At 39.8% G+C, this 20,711-nt stretch overlaps 1 protein-coding gene across 3 annotated transcripts in view; it reads right to left on the reverse strand.

Annotated features, from left to right (window-relative positions):
* Nucleotides 1–10,775, reverse strand: part of gpr107 (G protein-coupled receptor 107) — a 115,318-nt gene extending 104,543 nt beyond the window's left edge. For all 3 annotated transcript variants that reach the window (XM_068012281.1, XM_068012280.1, XM_068012282.1), the window contains exons 1-2: nt 10,634–10,775; nt 2,133–2,255 (exon numbers count right to left, since the gene is read on the reverse strand). In XM_068012281.1, coding sequence (XP_067868382.1) covers nt 2,133–2,255; nt 10,634–10,735 — 225 coding nt within the window. In that variant the 5' untranslated portion in view covers nt 10,736–10,775. The remainder of the gene's footprint in view (nt 1–2,132; nt 2,256–10,633) is intronic.
* Between the last annotated feature and the right edge of the window lie 9,936 nt (nt 10,776–20,711).

Raw genomic sequence — 20,711 nt, forward strand, 5'->3', positions numbered from 1 at the left:
TGTGTCCTCTGGTTACTGACCGTTTTGTCACTGGACATAGTTTTTTTTCCCCCAAAAAATATACTTAATTCATAAAATTTGTATCAGTACACATACAACTGTTCCAATTTGACATAAATGCAATACAGATCAATTTCTTTCAATACAGTGCATGAAGTGCCTCACTACACTCACCATAACAGGTTATATTTACAATGTACTTTTACATTTCATGTTCAGCATTCAGCCAGAGGGGTTTAGCATTGTTTCCAGCCCCTCGGTATACTATGGCAAGAGGGCCTTACACAGTGGCCTTTCCCCATTGACCCGATGCAGCAGTTTCCCCAAGCTTTTAGCGCATCCTTCAGCATGTAGTCCTGGCCCTTGGAATATGCCAGTTCCTCCTTATTTAATCTTATCAAAACCATTTATGATTTTGAACATCTTTATCAAATCTGAACTCCCTCATCCCAGGCACCATTCTGGTAAATTTAGACTGTTGTATCGTTTGTGTTGCAAAAATTGAGAATATAAACTTTCCAGCTTAGAAAAATGTGAAAGAAAAATGACGTTTGTTGATTCAGGTTCGTAATGGATGATGGCATAACAAACAAAAATTGACATAAATTCATATGCAAAAGTATGCTATTTAGCAGTCTCAAGCGCCCCCTGGTGACATTATGTTAGTTTAGCAGTTAGCTGTGTGTCAGCCGTTGCTCAGTTCGTAGCACTCTCATCTCCGAGTCACAAAGTTGTAGGTTCAAGTCCCACACCAGGACTACAAAAATCAAGGATGACACTCCAGTGCAGTACTGAGGAAGTGCTGCACTGTCGAAGGTGTTGTCTTTTGGACGAGATGCTAAACTGAAGCCCCATCCGGTGCATGTAAAAGATCCCATGGCATTATTTCGAAGAATTAACCCCAGTGTCCTGGCCAATATTTATCCCTCAATCAACATCAGTAGAAAAAGATTATCTGGTCATTATCACATTGCTGTTTGTGGGAGTTTGCTGCGTGCACATTAGCTACCGCGTTTCCTATTACAACAGTGACTACACTTCAAAAGTACTTCATTGGAGGTAAAGAGCTTTGAGATTTCTGCTGGTCATGAAAGGCGCTATATAATTGCAAGTCTTTCTTTCTTTCTGTTCAGTCTCACATGGCCCCTGGTGGTGCTATGTTAGTTTAACAGTCTCACAGTGGCTCCTGGCGGTGCTATGTTAGTTTAGCAGTCTCACAGTGTACCCTTTCTCACCATGTTAGTTTCGCATTCTCACAGCCCGTCCTGGTTGACACTGTATCAATTAGTCCTGTATTGATCGAAATGAACTCTTTCTCCCTGCAGGATTATTTCACTTACATATGGTTTCTTAATACATTTTAGGGCTACACTTGTTTAGCCTGAGCTTGCTGAAGTCAATATTATCCACGAGCAATGTGCTCATGTGAAACTGGCAAGGTATACTGCCTTTAACTCACCATTTCACATAAACACCGCACATCAGGGATCACTGTCAGGAATCCTGGCTGATTTTCCCCCTACCCCCACCTTGCCACAGTGTCACTGAGAGCTACTGAGTTCCTGCTAACCCAGCTGAGATAAGATAATTTACCAGAGAGGAAAAATGAAACTGGGACCCTTTGTGGTCGATATGGCAGATGACAAAACAGTGCATTTTACAGCTGAGCCATCAGGTACAGCTAGTATTACAACAATCAAGACAAAAAATTCTTATCAATTTCTCAGATTCAAGATCAAGCAGCAATACGACAAAGCTACTGGAAATTGATGCTGCAAAAAGTCTTGCTGATGTGCCAACAATGGAGATACTGGCATTTCACACATCTTCTCAGTGTTAACAGTGGGATCTGAGTAAGTAATGATTACCCTTGACATATTGCATGGATAATGCAGCAACCATCTCATCTCCGTACAAAAATAGCACAAAAAAGACACCAGGATTTGTTTTAAGAAAAATACACATCGGGATAGTGGTGGATTATACAGAATAAACCAATCACTGCAGCTTAAATAACCCATACCAGATGCAGCCCACAACAGGACAATGCTTTCCTCTCCATAAACCTCTACTACTGGATAAATATCCCTACAAGGGAGTGAAAACTACTGGATAAAAAATACTGAATTTACCGCAGAGTTGGCAACAGTTTTGAAGTCAAAATCCTTTGCAGTCAAATTGGTAATTTCTACAGTCATATTTCCACTCTTGAAGAAACCAAATGTGTTTAAATGGACCTTTTGCCGAACATCATCCTGTAAAAAGAAGAAGCCATGCTGTAATTGAAAGCAATATTTGCCCAGATTAGAAGACAAAATTCAAGACAGATTTTGGTCCAATGAGCCTGTGCCAGCTCTGTGGAAGAGCTGGCCACTCATTCCCATTCCTCTAGTCTTTTCCTCTATTGTTATACATGTTAATTTTACAAAATATTTATTCACTTCATCTTTAAAAGCTATTAGGGAATCCACTTCCAGTTTATTGTAGGGCATGCCGCATCCTAACAGTCTCCGTATAAAATAAACTCTCAGCATCTCCATTTATTTCAATGATGGTCTTAAAATGTCTCTCCAGTACCCAGTTGCCAACCAGTGGAAATAGTTTCTCATTTTATGAAAACCTCTCAATTCTGAATACTTATCAGATCGCCTCTAAATTTCCTTTGTTCAAAAGACAGTAGTCTTAGTTGCTCTCATCCCACCTTATAACTAAAGCTTCTCATCCCTATTCCAGTCTTTACATATCTTCTGAAAGTAAGGGACCCGAAATTGGACACCATATTTTAACCCTGTCCAAATCAATCTTTTGTATAGGTTTGGCATTCCCTCTTGGTTCTTGTACTCTATACCACTACTTACAAAACCTAGAAACTTGTATTTTTTTTAAAACACTGCTTTACCAACTTATTCTACCACTTTTCAAGATTTGGGTATCTGACCGCTGAAGTCTCTTGGTACCTCTGCTTTTAAAATTTCTCCATTTAGTGTTAATGTCCTTTCATTATTCTTAATCATAACATATATTCGCTCGATTCTCCAGAATAAACTTCATCTACTAAATTCAATCTACTAGTGGGTTTGTATCCTGTTGAAGTAGCCATCTTCACAGTTAACTATGCTCCCCAGTTTTGCAGTGTACAAATTTTGATACATATGTGTAAATATAAATACATATTTAAGAGCAATGGTCCCAACAAGAATCCCGTGAAAACAATATTTATAACTCTCAGGTCCAAAGAATATTCATTAACTAAATTCTGTTTTCTATCTTTTACCCAGCATCCTGTCCATGATGCCACACTCACTTTAATATTTGCACTGTAGATGACAGGGTTCTTGAGCACCCAGAAGTAAATATCTCAAAAAGCCCTTGGATAATGAAATGTTCTGACATTTTGCTACATGTAGCGTCATTTGGTTGAAACCGATCAGCCTATAAGCAGTGCCTCGAAACTAGGCCCATGAATTGATATGGTTTGGTGAAGCCTTGTAATTCTTCCACATGATGGATTCACACGTTCTCCCAGCTACAACACATCTCTTAGTAATGGGCTATTAACAAAACATATCTTGTGCTCTACATGTTTGAATCCGCAACTAACCAAATACCGTCATATCTACAACAATGCTCTCATTGAGCAGAGCCTGAATCATGCTCTCTGCTAACCTTCGCTCTTAGCTTATCCCCTTGTTCATATCATCCAAGTTATGGAGGAAAATATGACTGAAGGAAAAGAAACTTGATCAGTCAAGGCTGGAGTACCTTCCCTCACTGGTCAAGCACTTCTCCCATTAGTCTTCTGTCAATTAAAGACAGTATGACCACAGTGAAATAATAAGGTAACAATTATTTTGCAGGGTGGGTGGGGGGGTAACTCCGAGGTATGCAGAAGTGCCTCTGATCACACAAGTTCTTGGTTAAGAGAGAAATTCAAGAATAGTGACAAGGTTTTTAGTAATATACTGATGGACATGTGAAATTTCCATATTATTCTGACTGAAGTGTGAAAAACTCAATTGTACAAATAGTTGCATCTGGAAACAGCATTTCAAGTTGTGTAGCATGAGGGCGAAGTACTGGTGATTACAAGTCTCTGGAAGCTGTGTGAGATAGCCAAGATCATAAGAACATATAAAGCGTCTATTAGCTGAAGTTCTATTTTTGCCAGAAGCATATTGGTAAACCACCTGCACTACAGCACATTTATTAATTTGCAAAGCCAAGCTTCACAGTGCAGAAGGTCGAAAACAGTAAAATGTAGGATTGGATGATCAGGAAATACTCACTGGATCACAAACCTTGAACTTTAAAATTCTGCATATTGTAGGAAACAAGGAAGACAGAGAGAGGTAAGGAGTTCCATAGCTCAGAACTCCTGGAAAGGAACATGTTGGAGGGGGAGACTGAGGTGAGTCTTGATTTTAACATGTCAGTTGCCCAGTGGCTTCGAGTTTTTAAACAATACAGGAGGAATTTCCCTTTGTAATCAACAGGGGAAAATCCATTGAACAGTTTTAATAACTTAAATAACTTCTTTGGATGTCAGAACATCCTTTTTTCGTTTTCTGCTTGTTTTCTTCCCTTCCATCCTCTCCTAAAAATCCCAAGTCCTTGTTGGGTACAGTTCCAATAGTGCCAGACACCTGCTAGCAACTCAACAAGTGGCCTTTTCCTAGTGTCAGCCCTGACAAGTGAGTATCTATAAGCTATTCAACAACATGGAACATTGCGGCTGAGCTCAAGTCAGTCCTAACCTGACTCCACACATATACACCAAGCAGGATTCACTGATAGACTCCCAAGTTATCCTCAACAGCTGCAACAGTATGAGTCACACAGTACCTTCCGAACCAGCGACCTCTGTCACCTAGAAAGACAAAGGCAGCAGATGCATGCGAACACCACCACCTGCAAGTTCCCCTCCAAGCCACACACCATCCTGACTTGGAACTATATCACTGTTCCTCCACTGTCGCTGGGTCAAAATCCTGGAACTCCCTTCCTCATAGCACTGTGGGTGTTCCCATCCCACATGGACTGCAGCAGTTCAAGAAGGCAGCTCACCACCACCTTCCCAAGGGCAATTAGGGATGGGCAATAAATGCTAGCCTAGCCAGCGACACCCACATCCCTTGAACGAATAAAAGAAAGTCACAGGAAATATTGCCAACTGCAGAGTTTTCCCAACTGCTCAGGGACTCTGTCTGCCTGAAAATACCCATCCCAAAGGGGAACAATAGCCTTTTAATATAAGACTGTTAATACTTACAGACTCGTGGGTGAGGTGGTGATTGCTGGGAAGAACACATTCAGTATAGTGCCATCTCCACAACCCAGCTGGGCAGCAACCTGCTTAACACGTTGAAGGTTAATCAGGCCTGAAGGGCTGCACCCAAATGGGACTCATCCACCATTTGCCTCTAACTGACATTCAACACAGAAGACAAGACATGGGCCCAACAACGACTGCACCATGAAATCAGAATATATTAATTCTACTCTCATTCACAGCCATCTTAGTAACTTATCTGAGCCAATTGCAGTGATATTGTCATCACTCACTGTTGACAAAATTACATCAAAAATGGCCACAGCAAATAGTTAAGAAAAGCAAAACAGAAGCTAATATTTTTGAGATTCCCTCTTTGCCAACGCTTCCACAAAAAAATCCTTTTTAAATCCACAGACATTCACTCATTACCTATCACTGTATCAACTAAAAACTGCAGTGGAGGTTCACAGTTAATCACAAGACGCTGGATAAATGTGACTCTTGTCAATAGGATTAGGTTTAGGAGTATGTTTGCATTGGAACTGTCAAAGTAGATTAGTGCTGTGGAGTGCAAATCTAATCAAATAAGAACTGTACTTGAAACTCCATTCATGAAAAGCAGATATAGGCTACAATGAATCAGTTTACTGGTACTACCAAAGAACAGCTGGAATCATTCTCTCTGAAGGTCAGAAAGTGGCTCTTGGTAACTAATTTAAACCTGGTGGACATCACAACTGGACATGATCTTATCCTCACTATTCTTTCCAGCAGAGATTGCTAGAAAGCTGTGAGGGGTGGGATTTAACTCTCCCTTTCTGACCCAGGGGCACGAAGTCCAATTGTAGTGCATCTGCTGTGATCTAGACTACGGTCAGCAAATAGTACAAGACAGGAGTGGAAACAGTGTACGTGAGTTTGTACTACAAGACACAGTCCGATCACCGACAAAGCAAGCTGTAATACTCCAAATTTTGCTGAATTTCCAACTATCCAACATTGGAAGAAAACCACGCGACTATAAAGTAAAAATGGGCACAATGTGTGTTTATTATGGCATCCCCTCTCCTCCTTCTGCACCAGCTATTAAACGTCCTTCTTGCCTGTGGGGTTAGATGAGTAGGTTAACTTGGAGTCTTGGGGAGCAGGATAGTAATGTGTAACTAGCTGTTTTCACACTGAAAAGCTCTACCCAGTTTCTAATTCCCAAGGAATGCATGTTAAGCACTTTTTCAGTGTAAATGAAGACAAGAAAAACTTTTAATTTTGAAGACATTTAATTTTACTTCAGAATGGAAAAAACACTTTCAGCATTACATGCAGTTACAGGGAAGAAAGACATGTCTTCTAACTTTTACTTGTCAATTCTTTCCGTCCAACTGATTACATGCCCATATGTCCATCCCCCAGTTGCATTTACTAAGCTATTATTGTTCAAATGCCTCATGAACTTTTAATTATAATTCAATGCAACACTCAAGGGAAGAAATGGATAAGCCAGGTAATAATGGATGAGTTAGAAGCTTGCTCATGCTGGTTATAGACTAAAAGCCATAATACAGGATATAACTAATAAATATTTAGAAAAATAAAAAAAGTCAGCCAGCTGATAAAGTTATGGTTATGGATATGGATTTTGAAAAGGCAACTGATAAGAAGTCACACAAGAGGCTTGTTGATAAAACTAAGGCTTCCGGTGTTAAAAAGATTGTAGTAGCATAGACAGGGAGTTGCCTAAAGGGACAAAAGCAAGTCATGGTTTGTGTAACATTTCTGAGCTGAAGGAATTTAAACAGCAGTGACCCCAGGGGCGAAAAACTATCTGACTCTGGGAAAGGAGTAAAATATCAAATTTTACAGATGACAAAATTAGGGAGGAATCTGTATTAGCTTTAAAAGGGCAGTGGATAAATACCTAAAAAATATATTTTTTTTTTAAAGAAAAGGTTATGGGGAATGAGACTAAGTGAACAGCTTTTTCAGAGATCCGGCACAGACACAATGGGCCAAATGGCCTCCTACCATGCTGTAAAATTCACTGATTCATTAAATAAATCAACGGGTCTTTGAGTTCAGTATGACATACTCAGAGGTGACCTGATCAGAGGTATATAAAATGATTAAACGGACTGGATAGCATCTCTATTGATTAGATCATAGCAGTTTAACAGACTGGGAAGGACCAAGGGACATAAGTGTAAACAATGCAACAGTAGAAATAGACCAGATGTTAGGTGGTTCTCCTTTTTCCAGGGAACAGTGACCCTCTGGAACACATTGGCCACTGTTGTGGTGGGAGCAGGTGCCGTATTCCTTCAAGGGGAGTTGGACTGGTTTATGATTGCGGCAGAGATCACAACATACAAGATGGCGAGTGTCTTTACAGATAACACTTGGTCCACACGATCTCCTGGACTGGTTTTAACTGCCTCAAGGGTCAAGTATGAATTTCCCCAGTGTTTTATCCTTTATCGGTCCTATATTTCTTCTCTTTTTTTGCCTTTCCTAGGAATTTACACAGGTGCAGGAATGGATGAATGAAGGGAGAAAAGATGTATTTAGTCATGATGGTCCATCTATCCTGGCATGGAGAGGCTTGTTAGACTATCTGGTATTATTATGTCTATCAATTTAGTATGTTTATAATTTTTTGCTGCACAAATATGTTTATTGATGTGGCAAGACTTAAAATATCTCTCATTTTATAATGAATTTCAAACAGAAGGGGGTTGTCGTTCTGATATAGGCCTGAGTTATTTTATGTCTTTTCCTAAAATTATTTAAATTAAAGATGTTCTTTGTGGTCAGTTTGATTTTCATCAGGCTTAATCCAACTTCCAGAAAATTTCTTTGCAAGATTGGATGAAGATACATAATGACATTTCTGAATGATCCTGCAGCCTTTCATTTACACACAGATTAAAGGACTAATCAGACCATGACTATAGTTCCGCCCTTAAAGTATATGTAAACCCAGTGATGACAGATAACCATGAGCCCCCATCAAGGAGTAGCAAACAGACAATGAGGGTGCAGCTGTCAAAGTAAATATAACACAAGTCAACATTTGAAACCCAACTTTTTACATGTATTAGTTTTGTATGGCTTTCTCACCCATTCTCACTGATCTACATGTCTTCCAAACTCCCAGTTCCTCAAATTTACTATTTTCATTGTGTTTCAATCCCTCCATAGCCTCACCCCTCTCCATCTCTAACCTCTTCTACCTCTACAACTTGTGATTTCAATCCTCCGACTCCAGCATCTTGTGCATCTCCCCTCCCTTATCACACCACTAGCAGCTGCACTTTAAGCTGCCAAATTTCATGTTCTGAAATATGGTCCCCTAAAGCCCTCCAGCTCCTCACCTCTCTCTCCTCCTTTAAGACTCCTTTTAAACTCCACCTCTTTGACTTAACTTTTAGTCACCCTTCCTTATGATTTTTCGTTGTTCATCTAATCTTTTTCTCACGCCTCTACTAAGCACCATGGGATTTCTTCTCTGCTAAAGATGTTGTACAAGCATGGGAACATAGGAGCAGGAGTAGTAGGCCATTCAGCCTGCTCCACCATTCAATACAATCATGGCTGATCATCCACTTCAAATCCTTTCTCCCACACTATCCCCATATACCTTTATGTCATTGGTATTTAGAAATCTGTCAATCTCTGCTTTAAACAAGCAGGACTTGTTTTTCTGAGATATTCTTAGTTCACCATTTTAAATTTGCTCCCCCACTAAACAGTTATAAACCTTTAACCACCAGCACACTAGCAATTTGCAATTCAAGATGCTTCGTCCAGTCAAAAACCAAGTTTGGTAGGACAAAATCTATGCCTGCACTGATGAGAGTTCTGTACAGTTGATGTTGATCAAATTTTTTGGTATTCTATCATTAATTTCAGGGGAAATAATTAACCACTCTCCAACCGGGTGAAAACTGTATACAGCCATCATTACATTTTACTGAAATCCTGGAGACAACACTGCAACTTAAGTGTTTTTGTTTGTTTATTTTGTGAACCAAGCACTGACTTAATAAAATGCTTAGCAAATCAGTTGTTTTGGAAATTGTAAACCTAAAATGCGTTACATTTTCCCGCTGGTATCACATAGGAGTGACATAATGATGTGGCTTACTATTTTTCCATCAAAATACTTGCTAAATTCTTTTTCATGAATATCGTGCCTATTTATCTGGATAAATATTTGCAATTTTATTTTTAAAATAATTCATCATATTGCAAATAAACATTAGCTTTGACACGCAACCTAAAAAGAACAAGATTGCATGCGTGCAGGGACCCGAGTGATAAGCTCGACAATTCATTATGTTTTTTTCAGGTTTTTTTTCAGGTTTGCACTTGCCGCTGTTCAATATTCAGTGTATTCACACCTAATCTGTACTAATGCTTTGTCTTTCAACACACCATTAACATATTGTTTGCCTTTGCTCCGTGACCTTTTGGTCAGCTATGTGGCCTGGTCCAATCTGCACCTTCTCCTTTGTTATCTCTTGCCCCACCCCCACCTCACTTGCTTATAATCTGTGACTTTCCTAATATTTGTCAGTTCCGAAGAAGGGTCACTGACTCGAAACGTTAACTCTGCTTCTCTTTCCACAGTTGCTGCCAGACCTGCTGAGTGATTCCAGCATTTCTTGTTTTTGTTTCAGATTTCCAGCATCCGCAGTATTTTGCTTTTAATTCATTATGCCTAGTGGGTCTCCTTACAATCCATGTTTGAGTGTTGCAATGTTGAAGGCATTGTGATTTAATTTACTCAGTAAAAGTCGTCAGTTTAACCCATTTAAATACATTAATACATATATTGACGTCATCCCTACTGTAAATGTGTATGTTTAGGTATCAGGACAACATCGTCTTGGCTGTGTTGCCAGCATAGTCTTACAGACTTGGCTTACTCTGGCATTCGCTGTTTTGGCTCACAGATGGCGAATGACCATGCGGCAAGGTAACAAAGGATGACTTACAACAGGTGCGACTGAACTGTAGGTCAGCAAGAATTAACACCTTCAGAAGGGGGTTGGGGGTGGAGAAACAAAACCAAAGTGTGACACCGATCAAAACAGATCCAATTACTGAACTCGATATTGAAGTTATTCTAATGAGAGGCGGTAGGTCTCCCACAGGGCGTTTTTTGAAAGGAGGGGAAGTGAGTCCGATCAACTGTCACACCTCGGAGAAAAAGATAAACCAGCAAAAGATCAGCTTCCCAACCAGGGTGAACTGTCTAGATGTCGCGTTAAATCTGTCATTAAAAGCCATTCCCACACCAGTGGATTAATTGCGACAGAAAGAATAAACACAAACGCCAGTTCTCCGAGCAACACCCTTTACCTTCAGGATCAGGCGATGGATTCGTCCCCGAACCAACGTCGACAACAAAATCCAAAGCAGTAATGTCCAGCTCCGCACAACAAACACACTCACCACCGCCATGTTTTGAACAACGTCACCATCCAGATTAGTTTCCGGAGTCAGAGGTCACCAGGAGTCACGGGAACCAGCGGTGGCTTCAACATGACGCAGCGTCATGACATCAATATGAAGGTGAGCCAAGAGCCATCACCTGGAGCAAGTCCCTGTCCAGGAGCAGCAGTAACAGCAATACCATTTAGAGAGAGAGAGAGAGAGAGGAATAAGCAACTTGCATTAATACTTAGTAAATTTGTACTTATATATAGAAAGTAAATATTTTTATTTACATAAAGACTGGGAAAATTGTGATGTTTTTGGAGCAGAGAAGCTTGAGGGGAGGTTTGATAGAGGTGTTCAAAATCATGAATGGTTTTGATAGACCATAAGACTGAGAAGGGGGAAGTTGGGTAGTCAGGATCTGGGACATGCTAAGTTCAAGTGTACAAGTTGGTAGGCATCATGAAGAAAATAAATTTAATGACGGTGAAGGGAAAGATGGATGTAAGAATGTGGAGTAAGGGGAGGTAAGCATAGGGAGGCTTGGGTGGTGGAAATAGTCAAAGGATGCAGAATGTATTTAATATTGATTTTCCTTTGCTCTCAATACAGTTTTGTCTTGTAGATATGAGAAAATTGTGGATAAAAATTTGTGCAAAGCATCCTAAGCAGGCAGAGGAGAGACACAACTGTTATATATCATACCACCTGCAAAGTGCTAGGAACTAATTATTCTGTGTACCTGTTCGGGAGCGGGGGGGCACATTCACGGCTGCACTGGAGAGTCATGTGATGTAACAGGACACCAGCCTGCAGCAGTCCAATACCAGGCAGTATGGAAGCTGAGTGATTAAACAAAGAACTTCAGCCTTTCCAAGTCTAAAGTGTGATTATTTCTAACTTATGGGAACCAGGAGAAATAATATGGTGGCAGCGTGTGTCTGTGAGTAAACCTAAACATTTTAAACAAATTTGATGCTGAAATATTTTGGGAAAAATTGGCCCAAATTAATGCCAGAGAGAGAGAAAGAAAACCTGTGTAAATCATGTGAAAATGAAAAAATGAAATGTCAGCTGGGACCAGAACGAATGCACAGCTACAGCCCATTATGAATTGGAAAGCTGATGATGTCGTCGAGACATTTGAGAAGTTTAAACAAAAGTGCAGATTGACATTCAGTAGTTTCCTAAAAGGCACTAGTGATGAGGAGAGGGCCAGCTATATCCTTCTGTGGGAAGGAGATAAAGGATTAAATTTATTTAACAGCTGGGAGCTAAATGAAGACGACAACAGAAACCCAGACAACATTTTTGAAAGGTTCAGCACCCATCTCCAGCCAAAATCAAATCATTGGATATTCCAATATGAATTTCATAGCCTCAGACAGGAACTAGGTGAGCTTATTGACAATTTTGCAACAAGATTGAAAAATGTAGCCAGAAACCGTAAATTTAAAGACACAGTTGAAAGACTGATAGATCAGCTAATTTGGCGTTCTGCACATCCTGAAGTACAGAAAACTCTAACTGGAAAGGTCAAGTTCACAATATCGCAGGCTGTAGACACTGACAGAGCACATGAAGCCATGAGCAGACAGTTGAAGACACTCACTACCCAAACAGCTAGCCTTCAGTTAAGCCAAGAGAAAGGCAGCAGGGTTGATGCAGTGATACAACAACGAAAGAATGTACACCAAATGGAGAGGAAGATGTGCAGGAGCTGTAGAAGACCACATTAATTTATGGACAGAGGAAATGGAACAATCTGCAGGGCTTGCTGAAAGAGCAATTACTGGGAAAAGATGTGCAGAACGAGGAAAAAGGTGGTAGACAAGTCGCCAGAGTAACAGGGCAAATGAGTAGGGAAAGAAACCACAACATCAATACCCTGGACGATGACGATGGGTTTGAGAACACGATAGACATAGGAATTGTACAATTGCATGAAATGTCTGAATGCAGCAGTTCCCAGAGAAAAGAAATTCTCACGACCATTCAGATCAGGAACAGGGTGAAAAATGAGTCACAGAGCCTACAGATTGGAGAAATTCCATCGTGGTGAGAGAGAAGCCAAATGGACGGCTAAGAATTTGCCCAGATCCCAAAGATCTCAACCAAGCAATAAAGAGGGATCACTCCCATATTTGAACACTGGAAGAGATCACATCAGCACTGGCAGGGGCAAAAGTTTTCAGCAAGCTTGATATCAAAAATGGCTAATGGAATGTGAAGCTAGACTCAGAATCTTGAACATACCCTTTGGACGGTACAAATTCCTGTGTCTACCTTTTGGCCTTAAAATGAGCCAGGATGTGTTCCAACAGAAAGTAGATGAGACATACAAAGGAGCAGTTGGCATAGCAGATGATATCCAGATATATGGTGTAGATGGAAAAGATCGTGACGACCATCTACACGAAGCCATGGAGAGAACCAGGAACTCCTCTGACGAAAGGTCACAGACCTAAAACATTAGCTCTGCTTCTCTCTCCACAGATGCTGCCTGACCTGCTGAGTATTTCCAGCACTTTCTGATGATAATTTTCTTTAGTTCAGAAAAAGTTAATGATTGGGACAATTATATTGATATAGGGACATTGTTTTTAAAGAACGAGGGATGTTATATATTGTTATACCATCTGCAAAGTGCTAGGAACTAATTGTTATGTGTAAGTGTTCTGGGTGGGTACATTCATGGCTGCACTGGAGAATCATGAGACATGTAACAGGATACCAGCCTGTGGCAGTCCTATACCAGGCAGCATGGAAGCTGAATGATTAAACAAAGAACTCCAGCCTTTCCAAGTCTAAAGTGTGATTATTTCTAACTTATGGGAACCAGAAGACATCATAACAACTTAAGAGACTAAATGGGGCAGAGGAACAAAGGGATCTGGAGTACTGATGCACAAATTACTAAAAGTAATGAAGCAGGTTAATAAGGCCATAAAAACAGCAAACAAGGCACTGAGATTCATTTCCAGAGGGATAGAATTGAAAAGCAGGGAAGACATGTTAAATTTGTATAGAATCTTGGTTAGACCACATTTGGGGTACTGTGAACAGCTTTGGTCTCCATTTAATAAAAGGGATATAGAGGCACTGGATAAGGTGCAAACAAAAAAAAAGATTCACAAGGATGCTACCAGAACTAACTGTTATGGAATATTGAACAGGCTAGGTTTCTTTTCTCCATAAAAGAGAAGGTGATCTGATGGGTGTCTTTATGAAAATGAAAGGGTTTGATAGGATAGATAGAGAAAATGTTTCCACTTGCAGGGGAACCAAAACTAGAGGTCATAAATATGATAATCACTAATAAATCCAATAGGGAAGTCAGGCAAAACTTCTTTTCCCAGAAATTGGAAAGAATGTACAATGTGTTACTACAAGTAGTTGGAGCAAATAGCATAGATGCATTTGTGGGTGTTAGATATATGAGGAGAAGGTACTAGAAATGTATGCTGGTAGGGTTAGATGAAGAGGGAAGGGAGGAGGCTTGTGTGGTGTATAAATGCCTGCATTGACCAGTTGGCCTGTTTCTGTGCTGTAGACTTGATATCAGTTTATTGAAATGCTTCAACATAAAGTCCTTAGATATGGAATAAATTCTGATTTCTCACGTGCTGAGTTCTCAGGTACTTGATCTCCACTATTTCCTATTGAATAATTTGTCTGTTCACTATCCCTTCTGTTTAGTCTCTTACCCACCCACCCCACAATTTTAATCTTTCATGTATGGTGTCCTCCACTCCTCCTTGTAAACTGCTTTGAAACATAATATAGTGTGTGTGGTGCTATAAAAATTAAGGTTGTTGCATAGTTCAACTTAGACACCATTAACATACTGAATGGACAGCCATCTATTGAAAGTAACTTGAAGTATAAAGCAGGTGCTTCTTAAAGAGGTACATTTTTCTGAAATGCTCCATAATCTTAAATGTTCTAAAGGGAATATATATGCATTGGTATATTTATTGGTGTCACAAGTCACCCTTTTTATCCTGTTTTATTTTTTACAACTTAGAACCAGACTGGCAACAGTGGTCACCCTCCAATAACATTTTGAATGAGTAACCGCAAGCACTGACTCGAGTCATGATATCAATGGAGGTATTGTTTCATGGTGTTACAATTAAATTGTCAACTCCTAATTAGCAGTTCACACTTATAAAACCGAGCAAGAAGACGTGATTAAGTTAAAAATTAAAGATACACCCACAGTGGTACAGAACTGGCACTTGATAACATTCACCTAATTGTTCCATAATTCTAAAAGAGTAAGGTTACTCTGGGGTAACGCCGCATGTAAGTGCTTCCCTGTTATTCTTCCACAGTTGAGTCTATTTCCCCCACCACCTCCACCCTCGCTGAGTCTGTCACAGAGAGGAAGTTACTGAGGAGAGGAAGGCAAAGTCAAAGGGATAGTTATGCTATATAACTCTCACACACACCGGGTATTGTCCAGTTGCACGAACAGGGATCTGGGAAGTAGGTCATCTCCCCATCTTCTCTGTCAAAGCATGGTACAAATCTGTTGAGATGGTAGAAAGAGGATTTTTTTTTTTAAATATCACTTCACATGAAAGAAAATTAATTCTGAAATGAACTTTGAGGAAAACAAAGAATTTTAACAATATTTTGACATGTCACAATACAATCTTAAAACATTGCTCCACATTTTATTGAATAAATTTTTTATTGGAATCTCAAGAATGTACATGCACAATTCATGAAGCTATTATGCCTAGACATGTACCTTCATATATATATATATATATATATTTTATGAAGCATTGAACAATTGAGGATGCATTCACATTTTATGAGAGCACTGTATATTTAGATAATTCATTTACATTTTATGATAGAGCACATTCCTACTTGGTATTGTTGGGAGAAATGTATTGTCACAGGCTACTGGTACTGGCAGCAATGTGAGTTGTGGGGAGAAGGGGTTGGTAGTTTGTTTGGCCCTACATTCTGGAGTTATGTTGGGATGCTGAAAAGGGGTCCTAAATATTCATGGTTAAGTTGTTTGGGGTTGGCGTGCCTCATTGCAGGCAATGAGTGGGTTGCTGCACTGTGTGGTGAACTTGTTTTCAGTGGCTCTCCATGTAAACTGGCTGGTATTACCCCACACCTATTTTTAAATACACATTTCTTCTCTCCACTGCTCAATTTAGTGGGTAAATCCACATGGTGTGGCACTGAGCTAGCCAAAGAATGTACATACACAATTCAATGCCAGGTTCAAGGAGGAGGAGGGGAGCAAACAGGCCAGAATACATTTTTTTGTTATTTTCCTCCTCCCTTGGTCACCCTCCCCAGGCCACACACCATTCCCAACCTGAAGTACCCAATAAAATGCTTGGCATTATCGAATTCGATATTTAGAGAAAACCTACTACTGAAATTACAAGATCTCAGTGAATGGTTGGGAGCTGACAAAAGTGAAGGCAATCTAAACTTGGAAGCTCGGCTGGATCTGGAGAAGCATCTCCGAAGGGATATGACAGAATGTCCTTCTGGTCCAGGCTTCGTGAATCTGTCACAGTGTTTAATGTGATTTTGCTTTTAAGAAGGTTTATGACTGAGGTGGAAAGAGTGCACTGTCTTTTCTAGTTCCACCTCTTCATAGGTCACAACATATATTTAAATGTTTACTGATACAGTCAATCATATAGCCCATATACTCTACTCTTTATCCCAGAATAAAATACACCAACCAATTTTAATAAACAAAATTATCAGTTTAATATAGAACAAGACTTATCCAGTAATGAAGCAAAGCATTGACACACAGATTGAAATATTAAAGTTCCCTTTTTAAATACTCCCCACACACACTCACTGGAAAATAAATTCTCTCTGCAGAGGTCTTATACAAAAAAGGAATACTTTGGCCAAATACTTGCTAATTCTTGAAGGAAAAAAAGATATAGAAGGATGTCAGTTGTCCCTTTTGGTCTGGCATCCGGGTATACTGAGACAGGTCACTAGGATCTTTTCAGAAGCTATTCGTTCTGGAGATGTCAAGAAATAGTCTGGTAGTCTCTCCAGGAGAAATGTGGCATCAGGGGTTTCAGTTATCACACTCTGAATTTGTAGGGTTTTTTCAAAGAGGTAGAGATAGAGGAGCTGACACACTGGATTTCTCAGGGTATCTTAGAGAGCTGCAGGAAAGATGAGCTGGGGTTTTTTTCAGCAGGCTACAAAACCAACTTCTTTTCAACACTCTCCACACCCCAACTGAAGCAAAACAATATCTCAGAAACAAAACCACCTCCTGACCCTCAGAAATCTTGACATGTCACTTCTCTGTAAACAGCTCCCTCAAGTCACCAAGGTGTCTGTTGTTTATTTATCTTAAGGCATGTGATATCCAGTATAGGCTGTTTTCAAACAAGACCTCTCAGTGAACTTTCAAAAAAAAAGTCTAGCATCAATGAAATCATCAGTCTTCCAAAAGGAATCTATTTCCACACTTTAAATATTACTCAAAAAATATTTAACAAAAAATGGAAGCACTTTCATAACAGAAGTGATATGCTGTTACTTAGATTTTGCCATGGTTTATCAGTGGCTCAAGGGGCTCTATATTATGCTCATTAGGACATAATATTTGTATGTTCCTGTCTGAGGGTGTTAGTTATATAAGCAAGTTTGAGCCTAGATGAGTCTGCAAGCCAAATATTATATAAAGAATAATGGATGAGTAAGAACAGTTACAAGAAATCACCTCATCAAGGTTCTCACAACATTGCACATTCAATAGTAAAGCCTGATAGGTTTGTTATTTGAACAGGAATCATCATGGGCGGCACAGTGGCTAGCACCGCAGCCTCACAGCTCCAGCGACCCAGGTTCAATTCTGGGTACTGCCTGTGTGGAGTTTGCAAGTTCTCCCTGTGTCTGCGTGGGTTTTCTCCGGGTGCTCCGGTTGCCTCCCACAAGCCAAAAGACTTGCAGGTTGATAGGTAAATTGGCCATTATAAATTGCCCTTAGTATAGGTAGGTGATAGGAAAATATAGGGACAGGTGGGAATGCGGTAGGAATATGGGATTAGTGTAGGATTAGTATAAATGGGTGGTTGATGGTCGGCACAGACTTGGTGGGCCGAAGGGCCTGTTTCAGCGCTGTATCTCTAAACTAAACTAAACTAAATTATTCCCACTGAAAAGGTTTTCACTCAACTTCTATATTTATATTTGGTGAAAGATTGTGATGGCAACACTGCAAAATATTGTCTTTTTCTTTTGCCAATGTTCTTCCTTTCCTTCCTCAAATTGCTGACTCTTGCTGGGAAACAGATCCACAGACATCAGCCATCCTCTTGCTTAAGTATGCATTGACAATATGGGAGCTAGAAAATGAGTGTTGCCAGGCTGTTGGATTATGAGGTAGAATTGTCAAACCTGATACCATGCTCACTGATTTCCACACTTGTGAACCCATAACTGGGATCACTGGATAGTGAACAGGATTGGGAGGCCAAGCTGATTTTCAGCAAGGGTTCTCACAAATAGCCTTTTCAGTAGTCTTGTAGATGTAAAACATTAATTACTACATGCATCGTGAATAGCTAATTAACAATTATAATATTTCATAATATATGCTCAGCAGTGATTTATTTTAAGGCTACAAAAATAATAGGCTAAATACAGCTGGATCGAGGACTTCATGTTTTTTTTTTGTTCAAATATTTAAGGTTCAAGGTTTTCAATACATTATATCATGCACTGGAGAAGGAGCTTGCAGTGTCCGTCAGTATCCTTAAGGCCTTCTGCAACCAGGATAGGGGCTGATGTTTGTAGCAGATACGCGATATAATATGATTTATTAAGTTTCCTTTCTTTTTATGATTTTGGCTTTATTAGTTCTGCCCCTCAAAAATAGAGGCACTTTTGTTAGATTTTTTGAGTTGGTGACACTGGAGCAACCCAGTATCTCATTATGGGTGAAACAAATGAGGCACACTGCATCACACACCAGTATATTAGTCAAACCTTTTAATGCAATTGAAGATAGGTGATATCTTAACCTTTGTGTTTTTTCTGGTCTATCCTGAGGATCTGGACACCTTACTAAGAAACAATTCCTTTGATGTTGGTCATATTGCAAATGCCCAATCTCCATGTGTGAGCATTAACAAAGGGCCATTTGACCGTGGGGTATCATAACTAACTATATACTTGCACTTTCCAGCAAAGATCACTGAACAGCAATCAAGAGCATGAAGAACAAATAGGTAGGCAAAATTTGAGTGCAAAAATAACAGGGCAGTAATTGTTGGGGATTTCAACTACCTAATATCAACTGGGATACAAACAGCGTGAAAGGCACAAAATTCTTGAACTGCATTCAAGAGAACTTTTTTAGCCAGCATTTAACAAGCCCAATGAGAGGGGGTGCAATTCTAGATTTAGTCTTAGGAAATGAGACTGGGAAAGTGGATGAAGTAGCAGTGGTTGAGCATAATACAGTTAGATTTAGCATTATTATGGAAAAGGACAAAGATAGAACAGGAGTAAACATTCTAAATTGGGGGAAGGCAAATTTTACGACGCTGAGAGATGATCTGGTGAAAGTGGACTGAATACAGCTATTTAAAGGAAAATCAGTGGCAAACGAGCAGCAGGCATTCAAAAGTGAGATCCTATTGGCAGTGTAAACAAAGAAAAAGGGTGGTACTGCCAAATCTAGAGGCCCCTGGTTATCTAGAAGCATACAGGGCAAGGTAAAGAAGAAAAAGAAAGCTTATGACAGTCAAAAAAGCTTAATACTTTAGAAAGCCTTGATGAGTATAGAAAGTGCAAAGGCGAAGTAAAAAAAGAAATTAGGAGAGGACATGAAAAAATATTGGCAGGTAAAATCAAGGAAAACCCAAAAATGTTTTTATCAGTACATTAAGAGCAACAGGATAACTAAGGAAAGGGTAGAGCCCAGAGATGTATAAGGTAACTTATGCATGGGTGCAGAAGATGTAGCAGGGTTCTTAATGAGTACTTTGTCTTCACAAAGGAGGGTGATGATGCAGACATTGCAGTTAAAGAGGAGTGTGAAATATTAGATATGATAAGCATAATGAGACAGGAAGTACTAGTGCGTCTGACATCCTTGAAAGTGGATAAATCACCAGGGCCAGATGGATTGTATCCCAGGCTGTTAAAGGAAGCCAGGAAAGAAATAGCAGATGCTCTGAGGATCATCTTCTAATCCTCACTAGATTCAGGCAAGGTACTAAAGGATTGAAGGTCTGCGAATGTTATACCATTGCTTAAAAAGGGTCTGAGGGACAGGCTAAATAATTATAGGCCGGTCAGTCTGACCTTGGTTGTGGGCAAATTATTAGTTTATCCAATCTCTCAGAATTGATTCTGTCACTTAGAAAGGCACGGATTAATCAGGGTTAGGCAGCATGGATTTATTAAGGGAAGGTTGTGTCTTATTAACTAAATTGAATTTTTTGAGGAAGCAAAAGGAGGATTGATAAGAATAATGCAGTGGATGTTGTCTACATGGATTTTAGTAAGGCATTTGACGAGGTCCTGCATGGCAGATTGGTCAGAAAAGTAAAGGTATGGCAAGTTGGATCCAAAATTGGCTCAGTGACAGGAAACAAAGGGTTGTGGTCGATGGATGTTTTTGCAAATGGAAAGCTGTTTCCAGCGGCATTCCACAGGGCTCAGTGTTGGGACCCTTGCTGTTTGTGGTATATATTAATGATTTGGACTTAAATGTGGAGGCATGATGAGGAAATTTGTAGATGACACAAAAATTGGCCACGTAGTTGACAGTGAAGAGGATAGCTGTAGACTCCAGAATGATATCAATGGTTTGGTTGAGTGGACGGAAAAGTGCCAAATGGAATTCAAACCGGAGAAGTGTGAGGTAATGCATTTTGAAGAGGGCAAACAAAGCAAGGGAATACACAATTATTGGGACGATATTGAGAGGGGTAAATGTGAGAGACCTTGGAGTGTGTGCCCACAGGTC

Source organism: Heterodontus francisci, chromosome 32 (genome assembly GCF_036365525.1).
Source record: "Heterodontus francisci isolate sHetFra1 chromosome 32, sHetFra1.hap1, whole genome shotgun sequence".
Taxonomy (NCBI): Eukaryota; Metazoa; Chordata; class Chondrichthyes; order Heterodontiformes; family Heterodontidae; genus Heterodontus; species Heterodontus francisci.